Source organism: Silurus aristotelis, assembly GCF_946808225.1.
Source record: "Silurus aristotelis genome assembly, chromosome: 15".
Taxonomy (NCBI): Eukaryota; Metazoa; Chordata; class Actinopteri; order Siluriformes; family Siluridae; genus Silurus; species Silurus aristotelis.
Window position 1 is genome coordinate 6,828,556 of NC_139588.1, and position 20,000 is coordinate 6,848,555.

General features: G+C 39.2%; 1 protein-coding gene and 1 long non-coding RNA gene across 4 annotated transcripts in view; both read right to left on the reverse strand.

The window, feature by feature from the left end:
* lnx1 (ligand of numb-protein X 1) overlaps window positions 1-20,000 on the reverse strand; it is a 44,821-nt gene that overhangs the window by 12,597 nt on the left and 12,224 nt on the right. Inside the window, exons 1-2 of one of the 3 annotated variants that reach the window (XM_083563013.1) lie at window positions 19,178-19,859; window positions 1,999-2,246 (exon numbers count right to left, since the gene is read on the reverse strand). In XM_083563013.1, the coding sequence (XP_083419139.1) occupies window positions 1,999-2,246; window positions 19,178-19,269 (340 nt within the window). In that variant the 5' untranslated portion in view covers window positions 19,270-19,859. Of the gene's footprint in view, window positions 1-1,992; window positions 2,247-19,177; window positions 19,860-20,000 lie in introns of those variants that run through there. The other 2 variants (XM_083563012.1, XM_083563011.1) reach the window with 2 other exon arrangements.
* On the reverse strand, window positions 10,659-12,781 carry LOC310738309. Its single transcript, XR_014537027.1, has 3 exons — window positions 11,690-12,781; window positions 11,500-11,651; window positions 10,659-11,449 (listed from the first exon to the last, which is right to left on the reverse strand). It is a non-coding gene; the product is annotated as an uncharacterized lncRNA (long non-coding RNA).

Below are 20,000 nucleotides of genomic sequence, written 5' to 3' on the forward strand. Positions count from 1 at the left end.
TGGAATACCTTTAGGCTTGTGTGGCTTGTCACTAAAATAAAGGTTGGCTTTATATGTATCTAGTGATGCTCCCACTCACTTCCAACACACACACACACACACACACACACACACACACACACACACACACGCACACACACACACACACTGATGAATATAGCTCAGACAGCAGCACTGCTCTTAAAAGTAGAGAGCCCTGAGGCTGACAGCCCATTCTACTGCACTATCATGCGGTTTTTCTTTCCCCTCAACTAAAGTGCTGCTGTGGCACCATTTTCCTCCCTAAAGGAGTATCTGAGTCTCAGATTTTTTAAATTTTTTGCCATTTTTTTTGTGGCATCCCATTCTTTCTTAACCTTTATACACACCATGTTTGGTTCATAAATATATGAGATACTTGTAAAGAAATGATTTTTGGGTCACTGAGCATTTACACAAATGTCAGATGCTGGAAAAAATGGATCGCATAAGTAAAGGAGAGAGGGCGAAAGGGAATGCGTGAGAGACCGTAACCTTTGATAAACCAGAACCACTGAAAAATAAAGTGTGGAATTCTAAACACTTTCGACACTATGGGTGCGTTGACATTTGCGATGTTTTGGAGCAATAGAATCAAACCAGAGTGTTTTACACCATTTTCTTTTTAGACAGTAGCTCGCTGTTTGGACCGAGACAATATCTCGGTCCAATATCATTTGAGTGGGTCTCGGTCCACTTCCATGTACACAGAGTGGTGGTGCCAATGGGAGGTGATTAGACCTTGCATCAACTGAGTGCAGGAAGAGAACAATTTATGCTGTGTATTTTGTGTCCTGAGCGACTAAACTGAGCTGAACCTCAAAACACAAATAAGTAATGACATTAGAAAAAAGAAACAAAAAGTACATGTGATACAATTAGCAATATTTTTGTAGCAGGTCCATGTTGAACTAAATTTAGAACTAACACTGCAGTGGATTTACCTCATAAATTATTTAAATTACATAATTTCTGACCTTTTTGACTGCTTTTGTGCTACAAAGTTAGAAAAAAAACATGGCGTTCATATCCCTCACCTGTGAACAGTGATGCATAGTTTTCTCCTTACAATAGTGAGGGTAAGTGTGAAGTGAATATGGCATGTATATGTAAGAAGGGCTACCTGGTTTTATACTGATGCTGTGTGTGTGTGTGTGTGTGTGTGTGTGTGTGTGTGTGTGTGTGTGTGGGTGTGTGTGTGTGTGTGTGTGTGTGTGTGTGTGTGTATATATATATATACAGATTTACTGTCCTCTAAAAATAACTCAACAGAGGACAGTAAATCTTTACTGCTATACAAGCTGCACATTGACTACTCTAAAATATATCCAAGATTCATTTATACAGTATTGTCCCTTTTGAAGATTATATGAAAATGGTTGCTGAAATTTTCATATATATATATATATATATATATATATATATATATATATATATATATATATATATATATATATATATATATATATATATATAAGAGCATAAGATTTCCCTATCGCCTGAACATGTTCCAGCATGACAATGCCCCATTGCACAAATTCAGCTCCATTAAGATATGCTTTGCATGGGTTGGAGTGAAAGATCTGCTTCTATAGAGGTTATTATTACAGCAAGGGGTTAAATGTAGAATAGAATGTTTGATCTTAATCTTAAATTCATATTAATCTTATGGTCAAGTGTCTACAAACTTTTGTCCATATACCTGTAGTGTACTTTGTTCGTTCTTTTGGAAGCTGTTTGGCTACACTATTACAAAAGATACTCGAATGCATTGTTTATGATATAGGAATAAAGTGTGTAGTATATCAGATACTATCTATTGTGTGTGTGTGTCTGTGTGTGTGTGTGTGTGTGTGTGTGTGTGTGTGTGTGTGTGTGTGTGATTGCATGTGCTGTTTAAACAGTAAATATTAGCATTCAAATTCAGTTTTGCACACAAATGTACATATACACACAATTTGTGTGCTCACTCACACTCACTCTTCTTGGAGTTGCTGCGCCCTGTCAGGCTGGTGGTGCTCCCCGATTGGCTGTTGTCCTCCATGCCAGGCTCATACGCAGGGTTAACAAGGCCCGGCTCATCTGATAGGAGGGCCATGGCACTGGAGGCTGGGCCATCAGCGGGCAGGGTTGCCAGAGCAAGTTCTGACGTGCTGTCAGTACACTCTCCTTCCTGCGAGCGGCGCTTTCTCTCAGCTGACAAGCCATAATGTGAAGCTCCTTTACATCTGCACACACACACACGCACAAATCATCTATGCTGAGGTCAACACTTGATACACTTCAGTCATGAGAAGTGTAGAAGCCTATAAGTGACACTGACACTGAAGTATGTGTGAGTGTGTGTGTGTAAGAGTGTGTTTGTATTCATCGTGCGTTCGGCTTCTTCCCCCTCTACACGTGTTTACACCGGGGGTTGTGCAGCTGACAGATTAGGCAGAGCTGTCACAGGAGAGATGCTACTCAGCACTCTGATTGGAACTGAAAGCAAGCAGACAAATAGGATTCGGTCCAGGGAGTGCCGGTTACACACGCGCACACTCACACTCACACTCACACACACACACACACACACACCGAAGGAATATAAAATGTCCTCTGAGATAAAAAGAATTGCTTTTATGCCATCACATAAATTATATGACTTGAATTAAACACACACACACACACACACACACACACACACACACACACACACACACACACACACACACACACACACCTTTAAACCCTCTGCATACAGAATAATTTATCACACAGTGGGATTGATATATATGATATTAATCCAACTGATTTATTTATCAATAAATTTCTAATAATTTCAATTTTTTTATTTCTTTTTTCTTTGACATTATATCCACCACTTAATGCAATAAATGTGTATCAAGTTAACCTGTGCAACTAAATCAATCAAATACAGGAGATCTCCATTCTCAGAGGAAACACTGAGCCATCAGCCTTCGCCAAACCGGAAAATAGATTCAGAACACCGAGCCAACGGCAGACGGTTACAGGCGCTTGGGCTTGAGATCACAGTCAGGTGCTGTAGAAAGATAAACAGATGGATGGATGGCTGCATTGTTGCAGACAAAGGCACGTGGCCTACAGACACTCGGTCGATGCCCTGGGGATTCAGTGCAAAATGAAATACAGTTTGTCTCACTTTTCTTGGCAGGCTACACCTTGGTAGCTTTGAGAGAGAGAAAGAGGGAGAGAGAGGGAATAACTAAATGTGAGAGGTTTGAACGGGTGCATGATTTGCAGTGAATGAGTGAATAAATAATTTACAGTGAGTGATTGATTTAAATGAGTGGGTGTGTGAGTTAGTGAGTAAGCAAAAGTGAGTAAGTGAATGAGTGAGTGAATGAGTGATTTACAGTGAGTGAATAAGTGATTTATAGTGAGTGAATGAGTGATTGATTATAAAATACTAATAATACTTATAAAATACTACTACTGACGTATAAAGCACGTCTCACTTCTCACTAAAGAACCGTCTAATGCTGCAGTATCTGAGTGAACTTCTGTACCATTATGATCCCACACACCCACTTAGATCAAAAAGGTGCAGGCTGTTTGTTGATACCTCAAATAATGAAGACTACAACAGGGGGCAGATATTTCTGTTATAAAGCCCAACAGTTATAGTACAGCCTTCCAATTAGTGTTCGGGACTCAGACACAGTCTCAGTGTTCAAGTCGAGGTTGAAAACATATTTATTTAGACAAGCCTTTGATCGGTAGATTTTTCTTAGGTAAAGGATTAGATCTGGAGGGAACATGGATATAAAGTGTAAAGTGACCTGGGATATTTGTATGCTGTCGTCCCCTCACTCTCACACGTTCACTCAGGTTTGTTGACGGTGGTGTGGTGGGTCGTCTCTTATCCCAGAGATCCCTCATGTCAGTGTTACCTTCTGGCTCTTCTTTCTGGTTATTCTTCTCTCCCCATCATTCCTCTTCTCTCTCTCTCGCTCTCTCGCTCTCTCTCTCTTTTTCTCTCTCTCTCTCTCTCTCTCTCTCTCTCTCTCTCTCTCTCTCTCTCTCTCTCTCGCTCTCTCTTTCTCTCTCTCTCTCTTTTTCTCTCTCTCTCTCTCTCTCTCTCTCTCTCTCTCTCTCTCTCTCTCTCTCTCTCTCTCTGTCGAGTTAAACATGCTCCTGAGGTTCCAGTGCCACCCAGATGAGGATGGGTTTCCTCTTGAGTCTAGTTCCTCTCAAGGTTTATTCCTTTTGCCATCTTGAACATCTTGAGTTATTTCTTGCCACAGTCACCACAGGCTTGCACAAAAACAGTTTTTTCCCCGCAGGCTATACTCAGACTAATCAATTCAAATATTAATAACTACACATTGTCCATCATAACTCACACATTTATACATAAAATCTGAAAATATTTGTATGTATGTGTGTGTGTTACATCACACAAGTGGACACATTATTGCATTTTAACTTTCTAGCTGCAGGACCGGTATCACAGATACTAAAAAAAAAAACAACAAACAAAAAAATGCATTCTCAGCAAAAATTCAAGGATGCGTTTTGCATCACAGACTAGCTTTTCACAGTCCCAGACTCTCTCTCTCTCGTTCTCTCTCTCTTTCTATTTATCTCTTGCTCTCTCTCTCACCCATGCACCTGGATCATATTACAGCTGTGCCTGTGGGAAAGCTTAAAATGAAACTATTTTGCAAGCAAAAGGACTTTTTTTTGTTTGTTATCCAGCAGCTTATTTTTTCCCGGCCTATTCTCATCATGACACACACACACGCACACGCACACACACACACACACACACACACACACACACACACACACACACACACACACACACACACACACACAGGTGCTTCTTAAACTTAAAAATAGAATTACTGCATTCACTAAAAAAAGATTTTTTTTTCTCATTGTTGGACCTACTGTATGTATGTATTTGGGGTTAAGAGGAAAAAATCTTCTCAAGATTTTGGAGTGTTGGATGTGATAAATCTAGGGCACGCTTCAAGCCGGCGCGCAAGATACAGTTTCTAGGACGACGTGCCCTTCTGAGACAAGAATAATCTCATTGTTCTTCAGTGACACAGCACTGTATTAATAAACCGTATTCAAATACGAAAGCCACAGTAAGTGCAGTTTAACAGCACGTTCAGGAAAAAAATCTCTAAAGAATCCTGCATTAATACATGACAGCCCTTAAAATGGTATTAGTTTCTAATCAGGAGGAATTCTTTAATAAAGTTTTAAAAAATTGAAATAGTAGCGACTTGTTCTCATTCGAAAGGAGCACACAAATTCTTCTGACACACTACTCTTTCAGGTAAACGAGTCCCTCCGGAGACTGACTGGAAGAAAAAGAAAAACCACTGCTAATCGAGCTAACAAAACACATTAGTTGTTTTTCAGTGGAAAAAAAGAGAGATGATTAGAAAGAAGCAGGAAAAACATTCATTTTGTATAAGTGAGCAAATTTAAGCGTATCACAGTACCCTAATGAAATCGGTGTGTATTTAGAAAGTGTGTATCATTTATTTCCAGTTCAATGTTTGCATATATTTGTGTAGACACATGGCCATTTCGTAGCCATGTTTCCCCCCTGTGTCAGTGTTAATTAAGGGGCACAGAAAGAAAAGAAAAAAACAGAGACAGAGAAAGACAGAAACAAATACAGAGACAGAGAAAAAGAGAGAAAAAAGGTAGATAAGCAGTCCTGCTCCTTCAGTAAGGGGCTTAGGCTGGCGTTAATTAAAATTGGCTTCCACACCAGAGATAAAGACGCAGTCTGGTTTCTGAAGCCTGCAGTCACATTGCACACTTCATAAGCCCAATCTTTACCTGATTAACCTTCTATTCGGTCCCTAGCTTCTCAAAAAACAAACAAACAAAAGTTTTCGGCCTGTACGGGTATATAAAACAATCACATTTCATATTGAATAGTGTGTTCATAACCAGGTGGATTCTCAGAGAAAGATTTTCACTGTATATTGTACCATATTGTATCATCATCATCATCATGTACTGAAGTGTGAGAAAACTTTGGGTTATTGTATAACTTTTAAGCATCAATGTGCTTCTTAAGCGCAACGAACATGCAAATATGGAAAACAAAATTATGCATCGCTCTAATTATATATAATTGTATCTAATTATTAATTAATTAAGTGGTGTTTTGCACTTCCTGGTATATTGACATTATTTCTGTTCCAATGTCCTGAAGTCAACAGTAGAACAGTTGTTAAAGCTTCATTTCATTTATTGTTTAGGTAAAAATGCTGTCCGAAATGATCATATATACACACACACAGTTAGTCCATGACCTTCGATGAAATGCATTATTGTAACTCGAAAATATTTTGTAATTCACTGCATAATTTAGCAAAACAGTGCCATATAAACTTGACAGTGTATGTATGTGGCAGCAGGCATGTGGACAAGCACTGGTTCATGAGTGGAGGGTGGAGCATATTATGCTGTATTGCCTGCATTTTAAAACTTCTTCTTTTGGCTTCTCCCATTAGGGGTCGCCACAGCGGATTATCCGTCTCCATACCCCCCTGTCCTCTACATCTTCCTCTTTCAAACCAACTACCTGCATGTCCTCCTTCACCACATCCTTAATTCTTCTTTTTGGTCTTCCTCTATTCCTCCTTCCTGGTGGCTCCATCCTCAGCATTCTCCTACAGATATACCCCATGTCCCCCCTCTGCACATGTCCAAACCATCTCAATCTACACCTCCCTCACCTTGTCTTCAAAACGTCCTACATGCGCTGTCCCTCTAATAAACTCATTTCTAATCCTGTCCAACCTCATCACTCCCAACGAAAACCTCAACATCTTCAGCTCTGCTACCTCCAGCTCCACCTCCTGTCTTTTACTCAATGCCACTGTCTCTAAACCATACAACATCGCAGGTCTCACCACAATCCTATAAAGATGGAAAAATTGTAAATAGAACCATAGTAACTCAGGGCCTACGTATATATATATATATATATATATATATATATATATATATATATATATATATATATATATATATATATATATATATATATATATATATATATCATAATGGCGGATTTTGGTGCTTGATTTGAGACTTGTCGCATCAGTAAAACAAATGTTTAGTGATTAAAATAATTTCTTTGGTGGAGTTTATTTCTTTTTAATTTCTAAGTAAAGAAAGGACGTCATGAATAAATGTGTGCTTCATTGCAGGTTTTATTTTTGCCTCTTTTTATTGTTTATTAATATTTGTAATAAATATCGTCAAACAGAAATGCTCCCTGCATTGCACGTTAACAAATTTTGTGCTGTTCAAATTAATTTGCGTTAAAAGTTTCAGAACCATTTTAGTATCTTCTCAAGGGACAATACTAATAATAAAATATATCCTTTAGAGTAGTCAGTGTGCAGCTTGTATAGTGGTACAGATTTACTGTCCTCTGAAAATAACTCAACATACAGCCATTATTGTCTAAATACCTGGAAACAACATGAGTGAACATGTCAAAACCAAGTGTGAATATTGTGTGTGAGCACCATTGTTATATAGCACTGCCTTAATTCTACTGGGCATGAAATTTCATAATGACACCACAGAGCTGCTGGATGTTTAGTACTTCATACCTTCTGTATCCTCAGCAAGGCAGTAGTCAACTTGCGGTGTGATCGGGGTCGTTATTATTTTGGAAAACTATCGTTCGGCCCAGTTTCTAAGGAAGGGCATCATGTTCTGCTTCAGAATATCACAGTACATGTTGTAACCCATGTTTCCGAGTGGAACCCCTTTTGGAAAACCCCTGTATGACCCTGACCACTGAACTGTAACTCAGTTTTAAAGTGTTACTGATCTTCTAGTCTCTGCATCTTTGTAGAGAACAACAATTCTAATTGTTGTAATCCTCAGAGAGTCTTTACCATGAGGTGCATGTTGAACATCCAGTGGTCAGTATGAGAGAATTGTACTCAAAGCACCACATTTTAACTGGTCTAATACAAGATACACAAATTTGTATAGTCCTGTCAAGCAGACAAAAACATGAACATGATGAATAGGACATTTATATCGCTTTGCACGATTACACGACGTACAACTGTTATCACTCAGGGTGTACTCACTTTTGTTGGCAGTTATTTAAAAAATAATGGCTGCATGTTGAGATATTTTTTTAGAGGACGGTAAATCTGCTACAAAAGCTGTACATTGACTACTGTAAAATATATCCAAGTTTCATTTCTATAGTATTGTCCCTTGAGAAGATATAATAAAAAATGTCAGGGGTGTACTCAGTTCTGTGAGATACTGTGTATATATATATATATATATATATATATATATATATATATATATATATATATATATATATATATATACACACACCACAAAGCAGCATTTTATTGTCTCAATTCTGAAGTATAACATTAGTAGTTCTTTGGCTGAAAAATAGAGCTATAAAAGGATGTGGTGTGTATTTAATGCACATACACGCTCTATCTTGTCCTCTATCTGATCTCTCTCGCTCTCTCTCTCGCTCTCTCTCTCTCTCTCTCTCTCTCTCTCTCTCTCTCTCTCTCACACACACACACACACACACACACACAAACACACACACAAACACACACACAAACACACACACACACACACACACACACACACACACACACACACACACACACACACACACACACACACACACACACACACACACACACACACACACACAGTCTGAAACATATGGGTTTTCAGCAGGGCACAGAGGCACACTGAGACAGATTAAAACACACACACACACACACACACACACACACACACACACACACACACACTCACACACACACACACACACACACACACACACACACACACACACACACACTCACACACACACACACACACACACACACACACACACACACACACACACACACACACACACACACACACACTGTCTCTACATGTTGCAATCCCTCCATCTTTATCATTCATATCCATCCCCCACTACATCCATATTTGATCCCTCGCCCATACTTATGTCACTCCAATTCTACATGATCCATCCTGTATTTCACACACCGTCACATTTACCTCTTTCTCATTTCTGATATACACATGCTTTTCTTTTCTCTCCACCACTTTATCTCTTCCTGTAAGCTTTTCGTTTTCCTATCACTTTCATATTCCCAAAGATACCTTTGATAGCAGTCTATTATTTTTTTACTTTACTGTTTAATTGCAAGAAGGTTTCACACTTCACTCTTGCTCTCATGATTTCGCCATGATCCAGTTATAAAGATTGTTTGACCTCTGGATGACCTCTAAGCATAAGAAATAAACAGAACTATATTTGAAAATACACCCAAGACTGCAAATCTACTTTTTATCCAGACAGAGATGGAAAGGTCAGCAATATCCTATTCATCAAAACAAGACCAGTGCCCTAATCCTCTTTTTGGGGAGAATCATCACGAATCAGCCCGAATACTGTTTACAACACACACACACACACACACACACACACACACACACACACACACACACACACAGTAGCTCATCGAGGGGTGTGTATAGGTAAAATTTTCACAGCCAGGGTTTATTACCGTGCCAGGTCTTGGCCTTAATCCTACATAGGGGTGATGGGAAGGTGCTTTAAATGATGATGATGATAAAGGTGATGATGAGAACAAACACTTAAAGTATCATCTTGAAAACATGTACACTATAAGGATAAATGTTTTTAATTTGGAATGTGCTTTTTGAACATCCAATTCCACATTTAGTCCCTATTCATTGTTATAATAACCTCCACTCTTTAGGGAAGATGTTCCACTAGATTTTGGAGGGGGCTTGTGGAGATTTGTGGAGATTCATACAGCTACAAGGTTGTGGGTAAAGTCAGGTAAAGGTGTTCAACAGGATTGAGGTCAGATCTCTAGAGAAGGAGCTCTTCCACTCCATCCCATGCAAACCATAGTTCACCTGGCTTTGTGCACTGGTGCATTGTCATGCTGGAGCAGGTTTGGGTCTCGTAGTAGAGAAGCACGAATAAAATGTCATCCAATGGCATCCTATACAATTGTGACTCCAACCTTGTGGGAACAGTTTTGGGAAGAGCCACATATGAATGGAAAAACTGGTGTCCCAATACTTTTGTCTATATAGTCTATTTTTATACGTTCTGTAGTGCTGTTATCAGTATTCTAGACTTTTAGACTCTATAGTTTTGCACATTTCGAAACATTTATGCCTATATGCATATTTAAAGGCTTAAAGATTAGAAACAGGTTTAGAAACCTGCATTTGCATTTAATCTCATGGTGGAAAAAACCCAATTAGGACACAGTAATGTCACAGACAAGCGGCCACATATATTATCAGTATATTATAATTACTATTACATTCACACAGGTCTACAAAGTCTCTATAATCCATTTAGACACTATTTCAAATCATACTTATACTGATATTTCTGTTATGCTAATAATAATAGAAAAAATACAACTGCTTTGGGATCTACTCTGATGTATTACCCACATATTGCACTAATATAACTTCTTTTATATTTTATATATATATATATATACATACACACACACACACACACACACACACACACACACACACACACACACACACACACACTCACACACACATTTTACTTGGTCAGCTTCTGCACATTTTTACACTGCAAGTGCCTTCATATTTATTAGTTGTACATTTATCCACTTATATATTACATGCTGAGAATATGTATACGTATTTATTTGCACTTGTCAATTTGCACAATTGCTACTATTGTAAATGTGTGTAGTAAAGATCAGTGCACTAATAGAAGTGATTTAGATAGGACAAATCTATATCGTTATAAGATCCATTTGGTTTAACTGTACACTTTACTGTATACAACTGAGAAAACAACGGAATTTTCCATGAAATAGAAAATTTGGACGTCTCACAGCAGACAGCAACAGAGGCTAATAGATGTGCTGTGGGGACGGGAATCATCCAGAAGTAGTTTGTAACATAATATTTTTCAACTGGATGTGTTTATGGCACACACGGGTCTCGATGAAACACTGCTGTAGGTTTGTTTATCTCTTTGTGGCACACTTCCTTCACCTTTAATCCATATATGCTAGTATGCTAAACAAGATGAAAAAAGAGCACCCCACACACACCCACACCCACACCCACACCCACACCAACACTCACACACACACACACACACACACACACACACACACACACACACACACACACACACACACACACACACACACACACACACACACAAAACGAGAGGACAGTGGTGTATTCATAATAGCTCACTGTCAATAGTCAACCAGTTTCCCAGGAAAAGGTCCCAGCAAAGCAGCACAGAGACATTAAATCATGCTAGCACTGCGTGTGATCAGCACTCTACTCAGTGTATGCACTGTACACACACACACACACACACACACACACACACACACACACACACACACACACACACACACACACACACACACACACACACACACACTGCAGCAGTTAGCAGATAGATAGAAGTAGACTACAGCACTGCACCAGCACACAGAGGACAGACCAGCTCTGATCTGTTTAATTACTTTGATGTGCCTAACTGGGGAAGATTGCTGCACACACACACACACACACACACACACACACACACACACACACACACAAAATCAGTTGCTGTGATATTTATGAAAAGAGCTGTCTTCCGTATTCACAGGAGAAACAACCAGAGAAAAACGTTTAGCAAACTTTAGAAGGACCGTGGAAAAATAGAACCTGGATGAACATCGATTTGGGAAATGAGACACGTGCGTTTCCACAATACTTTTCCGTTTCTTTTTATCATTTCGAGACGAGGCCACTGGAGCTTTAATTAGGTCTCTGGAGATAATTCAGTCTCGCAGAAGCCTTCCCGTCTTTGAGGGTCTCCGAGGAATCATTATTAGCTTTATGATAGCGGAATTTGTGCTTCAAACGTAGGCGGAATCCTAATGATTTCGGTTTGACTTTCTCTGAGTGAAAGGTGAAAGATGAAAACGACGGCATGAAAGACGAGTGCGACTCGTTCAACGAGGTGGATTTAAGTCAGTAATTAATGCACACACACTGAGAGCCCTTCCTGTGGCTGCCCTGCGGTTTGATGGGGCACGCCCGATTCAGGGCATCATACACCAGAGTGCCTACAAGGGCAATTACTTACTATAGGTCTCACCTTTTTCCCCCTCTCTCTCTCTCTTTACCCGAAAATGCGGACACATTCTGTTTCTTGCTCTCTATCATCCAAACCCATTACCCTATGCTTTTTTCGATTTCAATACTTTCTCACAAGCACTCCCATGCTGAAAATAAAGCTGCTGCATACCTTTATAACGTATGCACTTCATCATGAACTGCTACAGAAAAGCCTGCGCGAGGCTTGCAACGTCTCGCAAGACTAACGATTTTTGATAATTATGAAACTTTGCAGAGTATCTGATTTGTCCCTTGGTGGAAAATGTATGGACGGGTAATAACATTACTGTATTGGCTTTATAGCTCACGGTCAATCGATCAATGGTTTTACTTTTTTCAGTTGGACATAGAAGACATAACTTACTACTGTCTATTAATTAATTAATTAATTTATTTATTTATTCAATCTATGTGACTTCATATAAGGGGGTGTGGTCAATTGAAAAAAAAAAATATATGCTGGCTTTTTAAAAATAAAATTATAAAATTGGTGTGTCTACTCATTTTATTAAAATTATTTGGTCCCCTGGTGGTCTAGTGGTTAGGATGCGGGACTTTCACCGCTGCGACCCGGGTTCGATCCCCGGTCAGGGAACCATCCCCAGCCACTCTCAGTGCCGGTCCCAAGCCCAGATAAATTGGGGAGGGTTGCGTTAGGAAGGGCATCCAGTGTAAAAACATGTGCCAAATTAAACGTGCGGAGGATCTGCTGTGGCGACTCCTAAAGGGAGAAGCTGAAAGAAAGTTTATATCCAGTTCTTAATATATCTTATAAATTTGATCATATCGAAAGAATGTATATAAACCTGTTCAGTGATTGATCATATTGTAAATTTTTATATTTTATATTCCTTTATATTTATTGGCTGTACATTTATTTACTTTCTATTATATGCTGTACATATATTTGTATATTTATTTGCACTTCTCGTAAATGCTAAACTGCATTTCGTTGCTGTGTACCTGTAATAGACAATGACAAAGTATCTATCTATCTATCTATCTATCTATCTATCTATCTATCTATCTATCTATCTATCTATCTATCTATCTATCTATCTATCTATCTATCTATCTATCTATAACAAATTGAGTATAAGGTTCAACATGTAAATGTGTATCTATTTAACTGATTTTAGGTTGTGAAATGGAAGATCAGGTTCATTTGGACAGTTTTAAAAACACAATAATATAATGCTAATATATGCAAGAATGGATACACGAATGACTTCCGAGCTATGGTTCAGTATTGAATTTGTATTGAATGCTTAGAGCGTTAGAAATTGTTTCTAATGTGTATAGTATGTAGTCGAAGCAATCTTTTCTTGAAATGTACTATATAATGGTACACTTTTAATACTCTCTTTGTTTGGAGTTCTACACTTATATTGGACTGAAATTAACTACAATATTTACTTCATGGGGTTTTTTCAGATTTTTTCATTCTGTAAAGAAACATGTCAGCGTAGAAACGTGATGAAACGTGTCATTGAGGGGGAAAACAAAATGTCCAAACCGAAGAAAATATGTATCTCAAATCTCAAAAATTGAATGAGAAAACTATGCTTGTTTAGGCTACATACACATTAATCTACAGCCATGTACCACATACACTGGCTTTTTCGAAGGGTTTTTCTTCCTTAAAAACACAAACAAAACATCCCCATTAAAATATAAGACTCTCTGAACTGTTTTAGGGACTTAATTAATTGTCCATCTCTTTGATTGAACTCACAGAGATCTGATTCGTTCCTGGATATGTTTTGACATGCCCTGAAAATTGTTCTTATTTCAGTTACCTATAGCATACCAACCTTTTATTGGCAATTATCTTAATGACTCACTACTCTATACTAACATGTTCCGCTACAATAATATATGACTGACATGCATATACATGTTTGTGTTTTTCAGATTTGTGACTAAATGTTGCCTAAATTTTAAAGAAAAGAAAAATCCACAGATTTTTCAAAGTATCATTAATGTTAACAAACTGAGCCTTTGTTTTTGAGCCGAACTGGTCACTTGACTCCCTCGACGTTTTTTGAGAATCTCAGATTTCCAATCTACAACACAATAACGCTGTTCTTTTCGCAAATGTGTGCAGCTTGTAGAGGGTTTAATTATAGTTTTCCTTCACATGTAGATTTTTAAACGTATGTTTAGCTTTATTTAATGGTAAGAAGCTTAGATGTGGTTAAAAACTGATTAGAGAAAAGAAGATGTGACGAGACTTTGATTAGCAGCTGCTGTGGAATTTAGCAAAGAGAAAATGAATAGAATATTAGACATGGCAGTACAAAACAGGTGAAAGTCTAAAAGCAAACTGCAGCATTATTTTGATTGTCCTTCACTCAGCCTCTCTTTCTCTTTTGCACTTTTCCTCTCTCACTTGCTTTTACATGCACAAACATAACAGGGATTGCTTTTCTCAACCTTAAAACACTCCCCTTGTTGATTAGAAATGCAGAGAGTGTGTTTTTGTGGTTGTGCAAGCCTGAATATGTACATCCTCCTTCATGTTCAGAAGAAACTGCAGGCTGGAATATGTGTGTTTATGGAATATGGTGTTTGTGTCTGGTTTATTAGTCCATGCTTCATTGCTTCACTTGGATTAATTACTTATTTACTCACACATGATGCTTGCAGAGAACATCACAGCCACAGGCGTGAAACTGTGAGAATCTATTTAAAAATGTGCATGTTTTTAATGATTATATCATTGTATGACTTTGTTGTCTGTGTCACATATGCTGAAGATCAAGAGCCTTGATAGTCTTGATAGATAAGATCTATCTATCTATCTATCTATCTATCTATCTATCTATCTATCTATCTATCTATCTATCTATCTATCTATCTATCTATCTATCTATCTATCTATCTATCTATCTATCTATCTATACATGATCTACATCTATGATCATTATCATAATGGTTATTATTTTTGCTCTTTATGAGAATTCAGATGAAAAATTGATTCTGAACTTCTCCTTTGATAAGTTGATACGTTTGTCTGTTCAGCCTATTAAGTGTGAGCTCTCAAACATCAAACTCTGCAATGCTGATTTCAGACTTTTTAAAAAGATCTTTGTATAAATGATTCTAAGTACATTACTTCATTGTTTTTCTGTAGAGAAATTATCCAATAAAAGAAAATCTCAGGTTTTGTTACAGCAAAAAATAAAAAAGAAAAAAAAAGAAAAAAAAGTTTTTTTTTTTTTTTTTTTATTATCAAAAAAAATTTGAAAGAGGAATAGTCAGTAGATACCTGTGTGAGTATGAATACTTAATTGCATGCTTTTAATATATTCAAAGGATGCAAGGAGTTTTGTCCCATTAACATACTGTAACATCATGCAGCAAAAAATAAAATAAAAATAAAAATAAGCATTTTGCAGTCTATTTGTAATGTACTCTGCTTCTGTCTGGGACACTTGCACTGTCAAAGTGAAAAGTTGCTGTGCTTTGCCCAGAGAGAAAGAGAAAGAGAGATAGAGATAGAGAGAGAGAGAGAGAGAGAGAGAGAGAGAGAGAGAGCAGTAAAAAAAAGATGCGATGTTAGTGCTAAGTCTATCTGCTGAATCATTAAGAGAAGAAGAGAACAGTGCACGCTGCTTCTCTGGTTCAGACAGCAGCAAAGTGTTGATTAAGCAACACCGTCTTCGATCGTCTTCCTCGCCTTCAGTAACCTGATAAACTTCGGCAGAACAAAAGCAGACATAAATGCGAGCGGCCTAAAGGTAACATGGCATATGATGTGGTGACAGGAGCTGTGTGGACCTGCTACCTGCCAATGCAGATGCCTTGGGCTTGGAGTTAGGTTTAAGAGGGGGAAAAAAAACAGGGGTGCTTCGAGGTAGATTTTCCTTACTATTTGAGAGAACGTGCAATACGCTCGCTCAGCATTTCTCCGCTGCTTTTATACCCAATAGTGCAGTAAGTGCATTAGCTGAAAAGATGTGAGAAAATAAAATCAAAATTGGGATTAATGTATATAAAAGCATATACGCATGCATAAAATTCCGTCAACGGTTTCCATGAATGAGCCAGAGCGTCCCGTAGGACACACACGCGCGTACACGCGCGCATTCGTCAGGCCATCCGTGAAAATAAGGTCACCACGGCAACACAGGCCTTTGGCTATAGCCCCGATTTCCTGCGTCACCCTGACGACGACATGCCACTGCTCCAGCAGAGGACCATGACACACACACACACACAAACAGGCGCACAAATCACAGAGCACACAGCTTTTCCCCGCAGGCCTGCTGTGTATTGCTGGTTAAAAATGAATATGTCCATCAGGAGCCATTCAGATCTCTTCCACTGCACAAGAAACACACACAATCAGAAGCCGGAGAAGCTCTGGTCTAGCCAGTGGGATGTGCAATAAGAACAGGAAGAAAGAAAACCCTCTTGAGTAACATTAGTACAATTTACACACTATAGCTGCTCAGACTAGGTTTAACAGATCCAATAAGCCGACTATGTCCCCGCGATGTGACTGAAGCACTGAAGATCTCTAGAATAATGACTAGAAAAGTGAGGGGATTCATTCGGTCGGGAATGTATGGCAAAAAAAAAAGCGTTTTGGGTGATCTCTTTAGGGGTTAGGTTTCTTGAGTGCTTATTATCTTCAGTATTTAAATATTAGGATCGTTATTAAAATTCTAATTAGTTTGATTTATTGATCCCACCGGGAAACATTTGATAAATTATTTAGTTGCATATCCCAGTTATGTTAGGAAGCACAGGGTCAGCCATATATTATACAACACCCCTGGAGCACAAAGGGTTAAGGGCCTTGCTCAAGGGCCCTAAGAGTGGCAGCTTGGCGATACCGGGGCTTGAACCCCCAACCCTCCAATCACTAACCCAGAGCCTAAACCACTGAGGTACTGGGGTTAGGATTAGGTGCGGCTAATAAAAATAATTGTTAATAATTATTATTATTAATAATAATAATAATAATAATAATAATAATAATAATATGTTGATTAATAATGTGATTTGATTTTCAGCACTGGATCTCTGTGAGAATTCTTCACAAAGCTCGGCTTGGATCTGGTTGAATGAAAATTCCTGACGTGCTTCATTTGCTCCACAACAACAACAACAACAACAACAACAACAACAACAACAACAACAACAACAACAACAACACAACGGAATGAATACAATGAAAAAAGATCAGATCGACCATCTGCATGCAGAAGCAGGACTCACAGAGTTTACGCATACACTTCATACACAGTATTTAATCCTGCCATGGACCAGGAGATATGTTGGAAAGAGGGTCTGTCAGTCTGCCAGATAGAGATGAATGACCAGCACAGTTCTCCAGCAGACCAGTAAAGCACTACTTACATACTACTCGTCTGCTCGTCTCTTTTTCTTTCTTTTCTACCTCTTTTCCCTTCCTCCTTCTCCTTCTCCCTCTCTCTCTCTCTCTCTCTCTTAATGTCCCAATCAGCAAAAGTCAGATGTCAAGCACAACAGGGTTCAGTCGCTGACACTGAGGAAAAGTGTGGGGGGAGTGAGGGGGGGGTCCCTCTAGAAACCATTCAAAACACTGAGTGACTCATCTGTACAAAGAAAGAAGAATAAGAGATAGAGAGAAAAAGGTAGGGATAGAGAGAAAGAGACAAAACACAAGTCAATAATATAAACCATATTCAGGAATAAGTGCCCTCATTCCTGTCTTCCCTCTTTTCCTTTTCGCCTTTTATTCTTCACTACTCTCCTCTGTTCTTCACTCTATCCTTTCCTGTTCTTATCTTTTTAACTTGTCCACTGTCCTCTCTCCATCACTTTTCCCATCTCCTGTCATCTGCTCTTCTCTCTGTTCAATCATTGTTTACTTTGCCCTCGCTGTTTTTATCTCTCCATTAAAGAAAAAAGACTCAATAGCAATGTGTGTGTGTGTGTGTGTGTGTGTGTGTGTGTGTGTGTGTACATGTGTGCATGTGTGTGTGTGGTTCTTGGTAAACAATTCTGGGTGTCTACATGAGCTGAACACGAAAAAACAAAAGCTGAGCAGCTCTGTGTGCTCTGTGAGTGTTCTGAGCTTAAAGTGTCATTTGTGATATTATATTTTTAACCCTTTACTGTTTTATTCTGATTTGCAGCAGATTTGTCTTGTGTGTTTGTGTTTGTGTGTGTGTGTGTGTGTGTGTGTCTGTGTGTGTGTGTGTGTGTGTGTGTGTGTGTGTGTGTGTGTGTGTAAAAAGAATCAGCCAACCATACACGAAAATGAAAGACCACCAAAACTAATATCTAACAGTTTTATCTATGGACGATCCTGTCCGGCCACACACTCACTCACACACACACACACACACACACGCACACAAACACGCACGACAACAGCAGTTCATCTTTTGAACCCACGCTGCAGTGTTTTGGCCCGCTCTATAAAGCAAAAAAACAAAAACCAGCAAAAAATCCCCCCAAAACAAACATACAAGATCTGGCAACCTTCCCATCGTAACAGATTTCTCCTGCTATAGCAGCTCTCTGTTCACCATAATTACATATAATAGAATGTTGTATGTCAGTAGTAGATGTAAAACACACACATACATACATACATACAAACACGCACACACACACACACACACACACACACACACACACACACACACACACACACACACACACACACACACACACACACACACACTGCATCACCAAGACAGGCTGGGGGTAGACTACACCTTGTACTGAATACATCTGGGAAAGCCAGATGTGGTGGAGAACGTGCGCGCACACACACACACACACACACACACACACACACACACACACACACACACACACACACACACACACACACACACACACACACACACACACATTGCAGTGGGATAGGATGGGATAGGATGTCTGGTGTGTGCTTGATACTTACAGCTCTGAGTAGAGGATATGCAGGTTGCCCACATTGTCAGTGTAGTTGGCCGGACTGAGCCAAGGCAGCACCAACAGCAGCAGAGCCTTCATAATGAACCCTCACTCCCTCTATCCTTCCCTCTTCTTTCTTCCCTCTGTCTATCTCTCTGTTGTCCCAAGTGCAGATTTCCTCCTCTGTTTTTCTTCTCAGCTACCAGCCTGCTCGGAACGACTCCCCCCCCCCACCACCACCCACCCTCCCTCACTCCTTCCCTTGGCTTCTTTCTTTTTCTCTCTGCACAGGTGCAAAGATGGAGAGAACCCTTGCCCTTTCCACCTCCTCCTCCTCCCTCCTCCAGTCCTCTTTTTGGTACCCTTTTTCTTTCCTTTCCTTTCCTTTTTTTTTTTTTTTTCCTTTTCTTCCTCAGCTGCTTTTTTGTCCCTATTTCTCAGCCATTAGCGCAGCAGTGTGACAGCAAGCGTGCAAGAGAGTAAGGAAGGCGAGAAGCAGAAGGAGCAGTAGCCGAGGAGAAGAAAAAGAGGGACGAGGTGAAATCAGGAGAGCAGACAGTTCTTTAGTTGACAGCCAGCACGCTTCTCGGATGTGATGATTGTCTAATCGGGCCTGGTATCTTCAAAGAGTAAGAGGATTTGCACTTGTGCCTGTGTGTGTGTGTGTGTGTGTGTGTGTGTGTGTGTGTGTGTGTGTGTGTGTGTGTGTGTGTATATATATGTGTGTGTGTGTGTGTGTGTGTGTGTGTGTGTGTGTATATATGTGTGTGTGTGTGTGAGAGAGAGAGAGAGAGAGAGAGAGAGAGAGAGAGAGAGAGAGAGAGAGAGAG